Here is a 17,127-nt window from a genome sequence, read left to right as displayed (position 1 = left end):
TATAAAAACCTAATTAATAATATATAAATACATAGAAAAAAATATTTTTCTATGTATCATCCCAAATTATATATAGTGATGGTAATGTATTGAATAACTTATTTTTAACATCTTAATAATTTTAAAATTATTTGTTAAAGTATACGTTTACTGCCTCACGATTCGTTGAAAAATATCGATATGATTATTTTTGAAAGCTTACAGATCAAAATCATCAAATTTAATTTAAAAATATAATAATAATAATAATAATAATAACTAGATTGATAAAAGTACAAATTTAACGCCATACAATGTCAGGACAATAACACAAAGAAAGCGTATTCAAAAATCAGAATCGAAGAAACTCAACTGATTTCGATTCCAAGACCACCAAATATCTCACAGTACCATTGTTCCGATTGATGAGCCTGAAAGGTTGAGATTAAGATCATAACAGATCTCCGTCGAGGCAGCCGGAAAGCTTCAAAGGACTCGGAAGGTGCATTGATCGGGAACTGGATTTCGAAATCATATGAACCGAATAAATTTAGCCAAGTGAATAAACCATACGTTCGGACAGCCCTACGCCCACCACTCTCTGGTAGCTGCGCAATTGTGTTTCCAGGTAGTTCATTTCGGAGGGGCCAAATGCTCGTTGGAGCTCCTTCGAATAGAAAACCATTAACTAGAATTAGACATAAAAATGCTGAAGATTGCACTAGATTACGGATATGCGCTTGTCATAAACATGCATCTTATATTCTAAATGGCAGAGGCAAAGATCACCTGCATCTACTTTTAGTAAACAAATCTAATATGGAGCCGTGTTCGAACTAGGATTTAGGATCGGAAACCATGAAACAAAAATCCCCGAATCTCTTGCCAAGTGCTAAACAATTATGTTCTTTTCTCACAAAAATTTAATATTCAAGTAAAAACCGAAAATAGAGAGCACTTAGCATTCACTTTACCTTGTATCTTAGTCGAGATCCCCTCAGTCCGACTAAAACATTGCTCAAGTCGCCATCATCTATTTCGGCAGATGCTAAGCCACTTGTATCAGTCTCCAACTCATCATCAGAGCTCTCGGATTCGATCTCAGCCATCTCTTCATCATCCATAGGAACATCATTTGTGTCTTCTAGTCCGATTACATTGTGCTGCAATTCCATGTCACTTTCAGGAGGAACACAAGGTTTGGAGGACTCCACGTCTTGTAAACTGGCAAAATTGGATAGGATGACATATTTCTTTTTATCAAGCAATGGCCTCGCCGTATGAAATGAAACCCACCTGGAAATATTATTTCCAGCTTTTCAGCTCATAAGACTTGAAAGTTGCCAAAAAGAAGTATAAAATTTTAATGGTTTGAAACTTTCCACAACCCCCACCCAACTCTTGGTTATTTGCCTTAAGAAACTTTAACACCAATGCATTATGAAGCACGTGATGGCATTTAAATCTAATAACTGAAAAATGCATGTAATGCACAGTAACTGGAGCCAGAACTTACTGATAACGAAGAGGGCAAAGAAGCTCGGATGGGTAGTATGTTGCTTTATATCGCATCTTGCTGCAGGAGTGAATGTAATAGCCCATATAATAACACTGAAGACCAGCACTGTAGATTTGGTTCTCTTTCACCCAATCAATTTCTTGCAGAGCTGAATATTTACCCAATGATAAAAATGCGTAATCAGGATCCCAGAATAAATACTTGCTTGACAAGCATCCAGGAAGGATGTCTATCACTCCAACAGCAACTAGCTTGCCATCAATAATGTATTGCTGATGGAAAGAGCCAAAGCCACATGGAGGAACCATGCCATCAGCAGATGGTGAAACAAATAATAAGGGAGTGTCAACAAGAAACCTCCTATATGAGCTTTCTGTGACATGATCTGGTGTATCGTTATGTACTTTCATTTGATATCGTCTATACAATGCATACTCTTCCGGATCGAAACTGGACCTTTTCAAACGGATCTCAAGCTTCTTTTTTTGCACTTGATGATGTTCAGAGCTTTTGTTTGCACCGGAGCTTTTACTTCCACTCCCTAGTTCTTTATGCAGAGTAACATTTTGAACCTCTGCATCTGGAGATGCATTTTTTGCAGTAGAATAAAAATTAATATGCCCGTTGCAAGCCTTAATGGAAAAGCCATAAATGTTTGCAAGCTGCTTTAAAGAACATGTCAACTTCTCCGCAAAAGATTTTGGGCTTAGATCATTTTCTTCTGCGTTCTTTCTAGACATTGGCAATTGTTGGGTGTCCTCAGCTGATTGTGCCCGCCTCAATGTAGCGGCTATTTGGAAGGCAATGTTGCTGGAGTATAAAAGATCTTCTGATCCTTCAACTGATAACTTCCTTTTGGCATTTGAAACCTTTTTGACTGTGGCTTTTGGCAATTGAATTCCGGAAGGAAGTTCCCCACTTCCAATATATGTATAATGCAACACTTTGTCTATTTGGTCAGATAAATTATATATAACCTCTTCTGCCTTATTTTCCTGTTTGTTGCTGCGTAAAAATGATACATTTCCTGCTGAGCTTGAGACCTTATGATTGGACAGGCTGCCTGTATTCTTAGAAGTATTGGTATTGTATCCATGTTCAATTGGATTTCTCACCTCAAGTGTTCCATCTAGAAACCTGTGCATACACAAAAGTCAGATCTGAGGATCCACATTTTCCAACATAATATAGGGGGTGGAAACTGAAATATTTCATATGTAGGTCAATACTTGGGCTACACCTTTTGAAGCAGTATCTTTCCATAATTGCAAAACTGTGACAAAGGCCAGGGTAAACAAAATCCTTTTGATCACCTATGTTACTTGGACTCGGGTGTAATTGTCACACATAGTTATGGTTACGATATGGGTATGTTCAATTTTTTCCCGAGATTTTTCATGCATTTAGAGGGTCTTTGGAGAATTTTGTCCTATAGCTACGTCCGAGTATGTTTAGGACATGTGTAATACAAGAAAACCAAAATGTTGCAGTAATATAGACAAGCTTACGAGCATGGTGATTAAATGGTTCAATTACAAGAGCTTATTTATAACAAGAAAGTACTTTTTTCTCGTATTCCATTATTTTTTAAAGTACAGCAACACATGTTATCAAGATTAAAAACATGGGATAAAAACAGAGATAGAAATAAGGTATGAGTATGAGTCTATACCTATTCAGTCGTCTATAAACTCGAAGTTGATCTTTAGAAGGAACAAAATCACTGGCCTTCAAACGAATAGTATAAGATGGGCAGCATGTCCTTTCCATGTCAGGTTTGTAAAGAAAACAGCCGGATCTCCTCCAACCACGGTCAAGAAGATCTAATAAGCAGACATGTACAAATAAGTTAAAAAAATCTAAAGACATCCATATCGGAAAAGAAACAAAGCATTAGGAATGAATAATTAAGATTGCTCTCAATGACCACAAATCCTACAGTGATCAAGAAGATGTGAAACCATCTAAGGACATCGGGAATGAATATATAAAATTACTCTCAATGATCACTACTCTATAAATTTCATTCAATTCCAACTTAACATATCCATATAAATAAGTAGCTAAGATCAATACCCCAATAATCCCTTCCAAACAAATAACAGATTCTTCTTTTTCAGTAGCCAAAGTTTCTAACACTTAACTACACCGTTCCACTTCTTCATTTATACTTAAATGTTTTTTCATTTAAACATAACAGAAAATGCATGATCAAATTTTCATTTTTACAACTATGACAACAAAAGCATAAAATTAGCTTAGGAAATTGCAAAATAGAAAAGAACAATTCTTCATTTCTGGTTTATGTTTTTCACTTAAACATAACAGAAATTGCATGGTTAAATTTTCATTTTCACAGCTAAAACTACGACTCAGTAAAGCATAAAATTAGCCTGGAAATTTTCAGGGGAAAAAGAGAGAGAACCTTGATAATCATTTACTGTGATGCTATTCGCCCATAAACCTGCACAAAAAAAAAACAGAAAAAAATATCGTTTAAAAAATTGACTATTAATAAACTTTTAAAAAATTAGGTCAATCAAATTGACGAAAATTCAGGAGACATACTCGAAAATTATTCTTTTTAAAAAGGATAAATTTAAAGAACCTCACCGTGAGAGATACTGGTACGACCAGAGGATTTGCAATAACCACAGGAGCTTCGACTGCGGCCGCAATCGACGACCACGGTTTCCTCTCTGTTATTGCTACTACTCGCTTCGTTTTTCATTTTCGATTCCTTTTCCGCAACAAAACAACAAATTAGACTTCGAATCATGAAAATTTTCAAAGGTCTGTTTTCTTTTCCCTCTACTTGTTAGGTTTAAGAGGAGCACGAGAATACCTATCTTCTGCGAATCAAGCTTCCAGCTTCTCCCTTACTACGCAGAAAAAATAAGCACAATTGTTTAGGACTAATTTAGGTGATTGTATGGATGATAGATACTTTTTAAAGATTCTAGATTTAAGTAATTTATAAAAATATTTAAACGTTTATTATTATATGACAATAAAGATTAGGGTAACGTATATAAATAGTCCCTAAACTTTTAGATAGATTCCATTTTGATCACCAAACTTTTAAAATTACAATACAACCATTAAACTTATAGTTCATTTTCTGTAAGGTCCCTGCCGTTACCCTCCGTTAGTTTTAGCTGACGTGACCCGTTAACTCCGTTAAACACCCCGGTCTTCTTCTTCTTCTTCCTTGGTTATTCTTCCTCATTCTTCTTCTTCTTTCTTCTTTCTAGAGAAGAAATTGATTTTTGGTATAAAAACGGCTAGGGAAGTTTCACCGAAAATCGAAACATTACATGTCATCTGCAATTCCAAAGGCACTTTTCTCCATAGGCGTAAATGCACCAGCAGAATATGCCCTTCTCCAAAGACCCTCTGAGAATGTGCTAGGACATTCTTCCAAAGATGAAAAGCTAAAGCAAAATGGCACATCATTGGATATAAATAGGCACTATTTTGAAAATCAAGAGCAATTTCAAGCAATATTTAACGGTCCATTTCCCTCATTTTCACGAGAATACTCTAGCAAAAAGGGAACTGAGATGTATTCCTATATCTTTTGAATAGATGATATATTACATGCTCATATCCAGGATCATTAACCTTATTCTCAATAATATGGGTGATTATTTGCACCCTTCAGAAGTGTAAATGGATCTAAAACATTCAAAATTATTGTAAAAACTAAGTCTATTCCATCATTATCTTGCTCTGTATACCATGATTAAGTACAGGCAATGACTTTGCAACGGCCGTCTAAAGGGAAACAATATATCCAGACTTAGGGGATTGTTTTAGCTCGGTTAGCGGTTCTCTTTTTCAGCCAACAATGAACCAACCAACCTATTCCAGGGAACAAAGTAAAGCCAAATAACAACATCGCAGTACCCGATGTCAACAGAAAAGGCTAGATCTCGAAGCTTTGGAATCAGATAAGCAGCATCTCTTTCCTACTATTGGACTGCCATCATTCAATGAAAGGTTGGTTAAATCTCTTTTAAGGGCGGATAAACCCATCCTTCAAATGAAAATTGTCAAACAATATACTTTAGTATAACAGAAGCCGGTCCAAGACTCTGCTGTAATATTTCATGATTATGCATGTAGGCTAAACCTCTCATAGCACCCTGAAATAACCTAATGACAAAGCATGTTCTGCGTTTAAACGCCTGCTCTTTCTCAAAAGGATTCCAAGAATTTTCTTGTAGAGAAAGGACACTCGATACTTTCTCACTAGTTGCTTTTGCAAAGTCAGCTGCACTATATTTACCATCATCACGGAAGGCTAGCCACTGTACAGAAAAAGCTATTTCATTTCTTAAGTTACTGAAAATAAAAAAAGCAACTCGAAAACTCACATATAGTTTATATAAAATGACAGACCTTCTCCCCTGTTTTTGTCAAATCCACCAAGAAATAATAGAAGATTCTTACATATACCTTCAGAACTGCTCTGTTAAACAGATGCATGATCAAAGATAAAGTTTTAAAAAAACATATACCTTTCGAATTTCCAAAACTACTGCTTGTAGTGAGAGGCATATCGGGGTGTTTAAGAAGAAGGAGAAGAAGAGTGGGGCTAAAAGGGGTGTGAGAGAAGAAGAAGAAGAAAGAAGAAAAGAGGAAGAAGAAGACCGAGGGTTTAGCAGAGTTAACGTGTCACGTCAGCTAAAACTAACGGAGTGTAAGAGATCTTACTGAGAATGAACTAAAAGTTCGATGGTTGTATTATAAGTTTTAAAAGTTATGTGACCATAATGCAAATGCCCTAAAAGTTTAGGGACTGTTTATATACTTTACTCTAAAGCTTATACATCTCTACAAATATTAATGTTAGGATTCGAAAATTTTAAAAAATAATATTTTTTTAATCATTAAAGTAATTTAGTTTACCCATAATATTATATTTTAAATATACTTAAATAAATCAATTCAACAACCGTTAATCCAAAATCCATTATCTTATAAATGATAAGAAGCATAGATGTAACATTTGGCCACCCCATTTGCAGAATATTTTTCTAACATAGGCGAAAAGATTGACCGTATGGAACAGAGAGCTACTGTGACTTCATTTGTCTGGTTTTCGGATCCTACCATTGTTTCAAGTTCTCAATTAATAGTTTTCCTATGAATAACATTTCATTTTACAATTTAAGGATGAAATTTTAAGACTAAAATTTTAAATTTTAATAAAATAAAATAAAAAAACCAAAATTAAAAAATTGATATAAGAAATTCATTTGTTTAATTTTAAAATGTGAATGAATCTAATACATATTTAAATAAAAAGTTAAACTGATAAGTGATAAAGACTTAAGAAGGGATTGAATTAAAAAAATGTTAGGGGAATAAAAACTAATTATACCAAAGAAATAGTGGCGTGGACGAATCTCTCTTATTTAGGGGTTCAAAAAATGTTAGGGGACTAAAAACTAATTATACCAAAAAAATAGAGGCGTGGACGAATCTCTCTTATATAAGGGCTCAAATGTTTGGTTTAGCTACCGATGGAATCAAATTCTTCAAAATTGAATTAATCAGATCTTTTTCTTTAGTATTTAAGTAATTTTTTAATTATCAACTTAATTAATATTTTCTAGTTAGATTAGTTTGAGTTAATATTAAGATAAATATTTTTTATTTATATCAAAAGTTAATTAAATTTTAATAATTTAATGAATTTTAATATAATTAAAAATAATTATTTTTAATGAATCTGAGTTTAAAATATAATGAAATAGACATGTATCATGTATGTATCAATCATTCAACCTCATCCTTCGCTCTCACGATTGACAAAAGTGGGTAATGGGCGGTGCCTGAACCCACTAATTTTGTGGCCAAAAATTGATCAAATTACGCCGTCCATGAGCAGCCGTCCCATTGTCGTTTATAACAAAATTATTCCAATGGAGTATTCCTCCTGCTCAGTAAATAAATAAACCGACATTTTTGCACCAACTTTAGCCTATAAAAATCACCATTGCAAGCCACTCACCACCCCCACTAACTCAAAACAAATCCCAGAATTTTCTTCTTTAATTTACATTTTCTTTCTGCTTTTTTGTTTGCCAGAAGTGAAAATGGAAGGCAAAGAAGAGGATGTTAGATTAGGAGCCAACAAGTTCAACGAGAGGCAACCGATTGGGACCGCCGCTCAGAGCCAAGATGACGGCAAAGACTACACCGAGCCACCACCAGCTCCGTTTTTCGAGCCCGGCGAGTTGACGTCTTGGTCGTTTTATAGAGCTGGGATCGCTGAGTTCGTGGCCACTTTCCTTTTCTTGTATATCACTGTTTTGACTGTCATGGGTGTCGTTAAGGAGAAAACAAAGTGCACGACCGTGGGGATTCAAGGGATTGCTTGGGCTTTCGGCGGTATGATCTTTGCTCTTGTTTACTGCACTGCCGGAATCTCAGGTAAAAAAACACTCTCTTCTAGTCTTCTTCCTCCACCTTTTTTGTTTCTCGAGAAAATCAGTTTTGAGATCTAATTCAGGCGTTTGTGGATAGGTGGTCACATTAATCCGGCGGTGACGTTCGGGTTGTTCTTGGCGAGGAAGCTGTCGTTGACGAGGGCGATTTACTACATGGTGATGCAGTGTTTGGGCGCCATATGCGGCGCCGGTGTAGTGAAAGGGTTCATGGGGAAGACTCGGTACGGTGCCTTGGGCGGCGGAACTAACTCGGTGGCTCATGGCTACACCAAAGGCGATGGTCTTGGTGCTGAAATTGTTGGGACCTTTGTTCTTGTGTACACTGTCTTCTCAGCCACTGACGCCAAGCGCAGCGCTCGAGACTCTCATGTCCCTGTAAGCATCCAATAATTTAATCTTCATATTCGAATTAAAATTCATTTTCAACCAAATTTAAATTAAATAATAATAAAATCAACTTAAATTAAATCAATATTAATATTACTATTCAAATTGATTTTTAATTGAGTAAAATATATAAATAGTATTTTATTATAAGTTATTGTTTTAGCTGCAAAGCTCTTATATCTGTTCCGCGCAGACCACGCGCAGACATTGGGTTTCGCATACAGTTTGTTTTTTTAGAAGACAGAAGCTCTTCTAACATACGTGGTCTTATGTCTACAGAAATCTTCTAATCTCTTTAAAGAGGTTTTATATTTAATTTTATACTATATTTGATTTTAATTTTAATATTATTTTTTAAAATAAATTAAATATTAATTTTTTAATATTATATTATAGATATTAATTTTAATATTAGTTTTTTAAATAAATAATTTTTTTTTTAATATTATTATAGATGTTTAATTTTATATCATATAAATTATTATATATTATTAATTTTATATTTATTTTTATTTGATTTAAGTTTAGATATAATATTTTTTTTGGATTTGTTATTTTTAAATTATATTTAAACTTTTTATACAAAATGTAAGTATTTAAACCACATTGCTTAATAAAAAATGATTTTATTGTTTAATAATTAAGATTTTAAAATATAAAAAATTATAAATTATGTTTTTAAAATTTTAAAATATAATCACAATTAAATAAAAATAATCATAAAATAATTTTATAAATTAAAAAATATTTTCTAAAAATATCATATAATTATAAAAATAAATTATGAATATATATTTTAAAAAATAAAAATATTACATAATTGCATATTTAAAAAAATCATATAATTTAATGATTATTTATAAATTTTATTCTATAAAACTTATAAAACTAATAATACATGTGATTATGTGAGACTTATAATATAATTAATAAGGTGGTGTTTGTTTTTCTAAAAAAATTATTATTGTAGTTGTATGAATTATTTAAATTTCAGTATTGTAAAACTAAAATTATTTAAATCTCAGTATTACAAAACTCTTTTAAGTTTAAAAAATCAGTTTATTTATATTTAAGTTTATTTTAGCAGTTTGCAGACGTTAAAAAACAAACAGTCTTCTTATTGTAAACTGCAGACTTTTGGTCCACCTCTTCTGCTGCAGATGACTGCAGATGTGGTCCGCAGACTGCAGACTTTTTAGCTCTGCAAAAACAAACACCACCTTGTTGAGTTTTTATTATTATAAAAGTTGCAAAATAGTTTATTAATTATAGAATATTACTTTGTTAAGACCTCTAACTATTAAAAGTAATAAAATTGTCACTTTATTGTTTATATATTCTAAACTTATCTTTTTTTATTAGAAGATTGATAATTGTCTGAGTTGGACGTTAATTTGTTAATTAATATATGATAAATATGATCTCATAATTTTTTGAGTTGTATTTTGTAGATTGACTTTTCAATTACTTTATGTCGTTGAGTTAGTGTTTGAAACATTATGTCATCGAATAGTGCTTGAAAGCAACAATATTATTAGTATACATTATTAAAATATAATTTTATCATATTTCAGTCAATATGTTAACGTCTAGCTCAGACAACCATCGACTTTTTTAATGAAAAATGATAACTTTTAAACATATGAATAGTCAGATGATTATTTTGTAACTTTTAATAATCATAGATTTAACAAAATAATACTCTATAGTGGAGGACCATTTATGTACTTTACCCTTTCTAAGTTTAGTATTAATGAGATTATTTGTTTAGAGAATTGGAATAAGAAGCTATGGATGTTGCTACTAATGGTGGGTGAATTTACTTTTATGTGGCTAGATTCTAGCACCGTTGCCGATTGGGTTCGCGGTGTTCTTGGTTCACTTAGCCACCATCCCGATCACAGGAACCGGGATTAACCCGGCTCGTAGTCTTGGTGCAGCCATCATCTTCAACAAGGACAAAGGCTGGGATGATCATGTAAGCCTCTAAATTTTCCTCATAATTTTTTAACGTCTCTTAAATAAAATTTTAAAATCGAGTTTTAGAAATAAAAAATAACATTAGAAAAGTTTGCTTCTATTTTAAGAGTCTCACTCAACTTAACTCTAATTACTATTCAAATTAAAACCCATGTGTAAAGATTAAACAAACATTATGAGAAATTAAATTATTTAACTTTAAGAGAATGACCAATTAAGAATTCAAACCTTAAAAATTGAGGATCAAAAACCAATTTTGACTAGTATTTAAAACTAAGATAATACGAACCAAACGATTTAAGTGATTAAATAGATATTTATTATTTTTAGAGATCCCGAGTTCGAGCACGATATCTATAGAGATATTTGAGTATTTATTGTCAAATGGTTGAGTCTTTCAAATAGATACAATATTGTAATTATATTGTAGTAATAAAAAAAACTAAGAACTTAAACTATCATTATATCATAAAGTGGATAATGTACCATAAGTTTATAAACTATGATCATTTTAATACAATTTTTAAAAAAAAGTCATAAAACAATTATTAAAAATATTAAAGCATTACAAAACGAGCGTTATAATGTTATAATAATAATATTTGAGAATTTTAATTTCCGTTTTGTAAGAGTTTTAATTTAACCATTAATATATGATATATTAATTAATTAATCTAAATATTATAAAATTTGATTACAAGGGTTCTTCCTAATTTATTTTATTTATAACACTAAAATTCAAGTTTGTGACTTTATTTAGTGACCTTAATATCGCAATCAAGCGTCGTGATTGTATAATTGTGATCTTGTGATAAAACTTTAAAAAGAAAAATGAGAATGATAATTATCCAAAAAAATAATAATGAGAATGCCCCACCACCCACTCTATGTTTCCTTGCGTTAATTTTCTCTCGTTTGTATGCTTTTGTGTTTTTGTAAGTAAATATAAGTATGTCACATTATGCTCTATTTCCAAGTTTAAATACGATATAATCTCATAATTTTAAATACGATACGATAATAATGCGATAAAAAAAATAATAAAGTATAGCATAATATAAATATAATCTAAGTCTACAAATGTATATAAATAAAATAAAATAAAATACGAATTTGTGAGATTTCACTATAGTTACCTAATTTGACAAGTTTATCCCTAACTCTTCAATTATTACAACTTGACAAGTGTTTTATTGTCTAAAGAGTTCAAACGGAGAAGGGTTTTTCCATCTTAAGAGACTGTTATTGGCATTGTAATACTAAATTATAGATTTCAAGGAAAAAGTTCATAGAACAAAGAATTCAACTGTAAAACTGAATTGAACCATATATAATTAAAATCAGTACAAAAGCAAAACATGTTACTGTTATATGAATATATCAAACATTATCAAATTGATACAGTGTTATTTGATTAAGCTAAATTCATTTATCTCCCTACATACGTCCCTAATTTCAAACATCAATGAAAGAAGTCGAGGTTATTTACGAAGAAAAGTAGGAAACGTAGTGGAGTAAAAAAGAAAAGAAATACCGTGGTACACTTAAATATAATTAAATTATTATTTTGGATAAAATATACAAATATCCTAAACTATAAGACATTATTTTGTTGAGTCCGTTAATTATTAAAAATTACAAAATAGTCACACAACTACTTATATATTCCAAATTAGTCATTTTTTCATTAAAAAGTTGACGATAGTATGAGGTAAATGTTAAAATACTAACTGAGATATGATAAAATCTGATATCATAATTTCAAGTACTATCATATCTCAGTCAGTATATTAACTTTTAACTCAGACAATCGTTAAAATTTTAACAAAAAAATAATTTTAAAATATAATAAATAATCAAATGATTATTTTATAACTTTTTAATAATAAAAAAATTTAATAAAATAACGTTTTTAATATGTGAACTATTTTATGACTATTAATAATTGACCCATCAACGAATTAAGAAAATCATCTATGCACTTTATCCCGTTATTTTTCACTTGTTAACATTTTTTTCCCGATATTCACTTATCACATTCAAAATCCTTTCCATTTTGCTTTCTTAAACGAACAGCCAATGACTTTATATTATTTTTAAACTTTCGATGGCGAAAGCAAACGCCCATTTCCCTTTCCCAAAATGACCTTTTGTTTGCTTCTCCGCTACCGCCGAAGTCAGAGGCAGCTTGCATTCCCTGCCTTCTCTCTCTCAAGATCGGTATATCTCTTTGCAATTTTCTCCCAAACACCAGATTTTGTCGAGAAAATGTTGCACTGATTTTTCTCTGATCAATGTTCTTTTGAGGGATCACAACTATGTCGGACGCTTTGATAAATGGATTGGCGGGAGCCGGTGGAGGGATCATAGCTCAACTCATTACGTATCCTCTTCAAACTGTATGAGATTTTCTTTTCATTTTCTTCATCTTTTTTTATAGAAAAATTGTATTTGGCTTTAGCTGTAATTTTCCTTTTTTTTTTCTTTAACTTGTTTTACAGGTAAATACTCGTCAACAAACAGAGCGTGATCTCAAGAAAGAGAAACGGAAAGTTGGAACCATTGAGCTAATGTGCCAGGTTTTCTTTCTTCCGTTTTTTAGAGGAATTTGTTAGTGGAATCTATTTTTTTAGCTATTGTTCATGTTAGGTGTTGTTGGGTTGTTGGGTTTTCAAACTAGTTTTTTAGTAACTATGTTAAAACTGATGTTGAATCGTTGCCTATCAGTTGGAAAATATGGATAAAAGCAACAATTTAAATTTTGTTTTCTTACTTTGTTTATAGGTTGTAAAACAAGAAGGATGGGAACGTTTGTATGGAGGATTAACACCTTCATTAGTTGGTACAGCTGCATCTCAGGTAATGAACTGTAAGATTTTTAGACAAGAGAGCTGTTCTTGTTACTATTTTGCTTTATGATTAAGGAGAGTACTGTGTTATCTGGACCATACAGAAATGTGTCTGGAATGGGGTATATCCTTTTCTCTAAGGTTTTTATATCTATTCCGAAGATGATAGCCTTGTACCATATTCAAATATGCGCTGGTCACTTGATACACATAGGTACTTTAAGGGAAATAAAGAGTCTGGAGAACATGGCTATTAATGATAAATTGGTAACGTTTCCAAGTGAAACAGATGGGATTTAGGGAACTGATTGTTTTTTATTTTTGGACTGAATATAAAACTCAAAATCCCTTGAACTAAAACTAAATAATCATTCAAACACCTGTTTTCTTATTGCTACCTGTTAAACCCTTGAACATCTTTCATCCAGTTGAGCTGTTGATAAGACAAAATATTTAGATGCCATAATAAATTTTCCATCTAATTGAAGGTTCAATTGGATAAAAATATATGTTTGAGGGCATAAATATATGTATGGATGATTATTTAATTTTAATTCAGGGATCTTCTGACCTCTATGGAGCTATTTTAAAGTTGCTTAACTACATTGTTTCGTGAACTCACCTCTATGGAGCTGTTTTAGAGTTGCTTAACTACATTGTTTCGTGAATTCAAGTTATTTACCGATCTATCTTTAAGAAGGACTGCATGATTTTTTGCGTCAACTGCTTTCTTCTATTTGTAAAGTGATCGTAAACTTGCAATATTTTGTTTGTTTAGTTTTTTCGGATTCATAAATACTTACTATCTCTATGATACAGGGTGTTTACTAATATTTCTATCAAATATTCAGGAACAAAGCTGAAATTAAAGCACTTGAAAACAGGAAAAAGGGGATGCTTTATCAGGGTAATCTAGTTTTATTTTACTTTCAATGTTGCCGACTGTCTGTGGCTATTGTTGCATGCTTCTTTAAAGTTCTCTAGATCGTATAGAAACCGCTCTAATTCTGTTTCATAACTGTAGTACTAATTTTCTTTCTATATTAGCTAATTACATGCTTACATCATTTCTGTGTAGGTGCGTAAATGTGGCTGTTGACTAACCCCATTTGGGTCATTGTGACACGTATGCAGGTAAAAGACATTTCAGAAAGCTTTTTGTTTGGTGTAAAACATAGAAAGAACAGACTTTAATGTAATAAATTTATTGCTGGATATCCATACAATAAGCGTGGGTCTTCTGATCCAAGTCAATGGCCACAAATTGCTCATTATCCTAGATCCCATGCCAGAATTATGGGAAAATACGGAAAAGTAACATGCCCTCTTGCGTATAATGCCTAACTTTGTTTTATATCACACAATGATTTGTACTGCTTTAAAGTTTTGATTTATGCGTTGCAATTGAAGGCATCAATTTTCAATTTACATGCTTTCTAATATTTAAACAAAAAACAATTATTGTGCTGCAGTCTCACAGAAAAGTTTCGAAGGAAGATAACCCTAATAGATTGGCAAAACCTGCTCCGGAGGAAACAGTTATTTCTGTCATTGACCCTCTTCCTTATGGCACTGGTCATGCGGTATGCACCATGGATCGTCTACATAGTTCTTTTGTGTAGTTCACTTATAACATTGAAGCTCATTCAAGTTTTCTCTAGAAATGGTAGAAGATTTTAGTTGTAAACTTTATACAATAACAGAAATGCATAATCTTGTGTGTTTGTGTATAAAAGCATTTTTCACATCTCTTCCATTTGCTAAATGACGATGCTTGTAGCAAGTGGTTGAGGTCTGTTTGGAAAGGATAGATGGTAGGATTGATGATGGTAATGACTATTAAATGATGAAGAAATGGATGATGGGTTTTCGTTAAAATAGAATATAAATGTTCTAGGTAGAATAAAACTATTTTAGAATTATTGCATCCGTAATAGCAAGTGTAGATAAGAACTTGGAATTGAAGATTAAATCGGTGATTGTGGAATTTCGATAATGCTGAATTGGTGCTTGAAATAATTTGCATGAATGTGGTCAAAATAGCAATTGTCATAGTATATTCTTATTGTTTTGACAGAGTTTGATTTTGTCTTGTTAGCCTCTTAAATAGTTGTAAATATGAAGATTTTGAATAATTACTTTGAAACTTTGTTTCTTCGCCGATATGATTTTGTACATTATTTTGCACATAAAATACTTGCAGATTCAAGAACTCTTTGATGAAGCTGGATTTTTGGGCTTCTGGAAAGGTGTATTCCCAACGTTGATCATGGTATGTGAGAAGTGACTGTTACTCTTGTTAAGGGAGTTTCACTTATTGTTCCTGCTGTTCCACACAGGTCAGCAATCCGGCTATACAATTTATGCTATATGAAACGATGCTGAAGAAGCTGAAGAAACAACGATCTCTTCTTGGTACCCCGGGCAACAATGGAATAACTGCTTGGGAGGTTGTCTCTAATTTCATATCTCCTAAGTAATAATGATGTTATGCTATGTTGGGGAACATGAATTTGATTATTTGAATACGGATTTCATGCATATATCAGGTATTATTGGAATTCAATATGATTATATATTTTAAAGGTATAACAACTAAAATTTCAAATTAATTACTAAATATCAAATCCATGAGTTTATGAAATAATAATGAATGTTACATTTGCAATTATATATGTTTTATTGCACCACTCTTTTTGAAATCCAAATTCATATTCAGAAAGTTAAGTCGCGAATCGCTTACCTCGGTGTTCCTTGAAATGTCACTTCTTCTATGTTTTAATCTCTGAATAAGTTGTCTAATTATGCTAGATATTTCTTCTTGGAGCTTTGGCAAAACTGGGAGCTACTGGTGTGACCTACCCTCTTAATGTAGTAAAGGTGTGATGATCATATAAACTACGTTACTCTGACTGTTCATTCTTTCTTGAAGTACTCGTTTTTGAAACTTGTGTCTGACACATTTTGCGGACACCAGTATGGGGATATAACTCTCCAAATACACTTATGTCCTGGTATCCTTATTCGTCATGATAAGCGATAAGTCAATAACCTTTCTATACTGAGCTTGAAAATGTGTCATTTATGCATCTTTTTGGTTGTCTTTACAGGCCAGACTTCAAGCAAAACAGGTTACAACTGGGGACCAAAAGCATCAATACAAAGGTTTGAATCATTATGTTGAAGTATCGAAGTAGTCCGTACTATTGAATCGAGTAATTAATTTTTGTATATTTGATCTTGGTGCTATTCTAATAATGATCCGTTTTAAGTATCTAAATAGTCCATACCGGCAGTGTATGAAATAATTTTCCTTATATATAGGGACTTTGGATGCTATTCTTAAGATGATCCGCTACGAAGGCTTCAACGGATTTTACAAAGGTATGAGCACAAAAATCGTACAAAGTGTTCTCGCAGCTGCCGTATTGCTCATGATCAAAGAAGAACTTGTCAAGGGTGCTCGATTGTTGCTTGTTAAGAGCAGCATCCATACTGTGAAATCGAAGCCTCCTTGACTCGAAAATTTCTTTTGCTCTCCGCTCCGCTCCGCTCCGCTCCGCCCCGCCTCCGATCTCTTTCTATTTCAACATTGGTAAGTTATTGCTCAATTTATTCAAACTTGGATTGTACCATTACCATATATTATACCTTGAAATAAAAGGGATAGATATAAAAAGATTACCCGTTGAAATAAAACTAGTATACAATCCAATTTATCATGTTTTTATGTTGTGTTCAAATGTATCGAATCTAATACCATCAAGTGTTTGGATCAACTGACATGAGATCGAGACCTTGAAAATAGATATAGATGAAGAGTTTTGTGATTTTATGGGCCTATTCAGTTGGACTTATAAGTCTATGCATTGGGATTTAAAACTTAGCTCTCGGACCTCATTGTTTTGGGATTTTTCAATTTGCTTTATATTATCTTTATTCTTGAAATAAT

General features: G+C 32.2%; 3 protein-coding genes and 1 long non-coding RNA gene across 6 annotated transcripts; 2 read left to right on the top strand and 2 right to left on the bottom strand.

Moving 5' to 3' along the window:
• Positions 1–319: 319 nt before the first annotated feature.
• Positions 320–4,429, bottom strand: LOC120217542 (arginyl-tRNA--protein transferase 2-like). Of its 2 annotated transcripts, XM_039214630.1 has the most exons (7): positions 4,344–4,429; positions 4,112–4,238; positions 3,924–3,962; positions 3,171–3,321; positions 1,496–2,635; positions 954–1,275; positions 324–646 (listed from the first exon to the last, which is right to left on the bottom strand). In XM_039214630.1, exons 2-7 carry the CDS (start codon positions 4,227–4,229, stop codon positions 530–532), a joined length of 1,887 nt encoding a protein of 628 aa, XP_039070561.1. In that variant the 5' UTR covers positions 4,230–4,238; positions 4,344–4,429; the 3' UTR covers positions 324–529. The 2 variants fall into 2 exon arrangements, with proteins under 2 accessions (XP_039070562.1, XP_039070561.1); XM_039214631.1 differs by lacking the exon at positions 3,924–3,962 and having other exon boundaries at positions 320–646.
• Positions 4,430–4,586: 157 nt separating this feature from the next.
• Positions 4,587–5,903, bottom strand: LOC120217546. Its single transcript, XR_005525151.1, has 3 exons — positions 5,878–5,903; positions 5,408–5,811; positions 4,587–4,932 (listed from the first exon to the last, which is right to left on the bottom strand). It is a non-coding gene; the product is annotated as an uncharacterized LOC120217546 (long non-coding RNA).
• A 1,624-nt stretch (positions 5,904–7,527) lies between these two features.
• Positions 7,528–10,351, top strand: LOC120217543 (probable aquaporin PIP-type 7a). Its single transcript, XM_039214632.1, has 3 exons — positions 7,528–7,942; positions 8,036–8,334; positions 10,184–10,351. The coding sequence occupies exons 1-3, from the start codon at positions 7,606–7,608 to the stop codon at positions 10,334–10,336; spliced, it is 789 nt and encodes a 262-aa protein (XP_039070563.1). The 5' UTR covers positions 7,528–7,605; the 3' UTR covers positions 10,337–10,351.
• Positions 10,352–12,458: 2,107 nt separating this feature from the next.
• On the top strand, positions 12,459–16,894 carry LOC120217544 (peroxisomal nicotinamide adenine dinucleotide carrier-like). Of its 2 annotated transcripts, none has more exons than XM_039214634.1 (11): positions 12,459–12,725; positions 12,828–12,905; positions 13,111–13,185; positions 14,027–14,082; positions 14,254–14,309; positions 14,648–14,758; positions 15,379–15,447; positions 15,515–15,625; positions 15,987–16,055; positions 16,286–16,340; positions 16,500–16,894. In XM_039214634.1, the coding sequence occupies exons 5-11, from the start codon at positions 14,262–14,264 to the stop codon at positions 16,691–16,693; spliced, it is 657 nt and encodes a 218-aa protein (XP_039070565.1). In that variant the 5' UTR covers positions 12,459–12,725; positions 12,828–12,905; positions 13,111–13,185; positions 14,027–14,082; positions 14,254–14,261; the 3' UTR covers positions 16,694–16,894. The 2 variants fall into 2 exon arrangements, with proteins under 2 accessions (XP_039070565.1, XP_039070564.1); XM_039214633.1 differs by having other exon boundaries at positions 13,995–14,082.
• The last annotated feature ends 233 nt before the right edge of the window (positions 16,895–17,127 follow it).

Source organism: Hibiscus syriacus, unplaced genomic scaffold (assembly GCF_006381635.1).
Source record: "Hibiscus syriacus cultivar Baekdansim isolate YM2019G1 unplaced genomic scaffold, ASM638163v2 tig00110187_pilon, whole genome shotgun sequence".
In the NCBI taxonomy this organism is placed as follows: domain Eukaryota; kingdom Viridiplantae; phylum Streptophyta; class Magnoliopsida; order Malvales; family Malvaceae; genus Hibiscus; species Hibiscus syriacus.
This window is presented reverse-complemented; position numbering and strand designations above follow the sequence as displayed.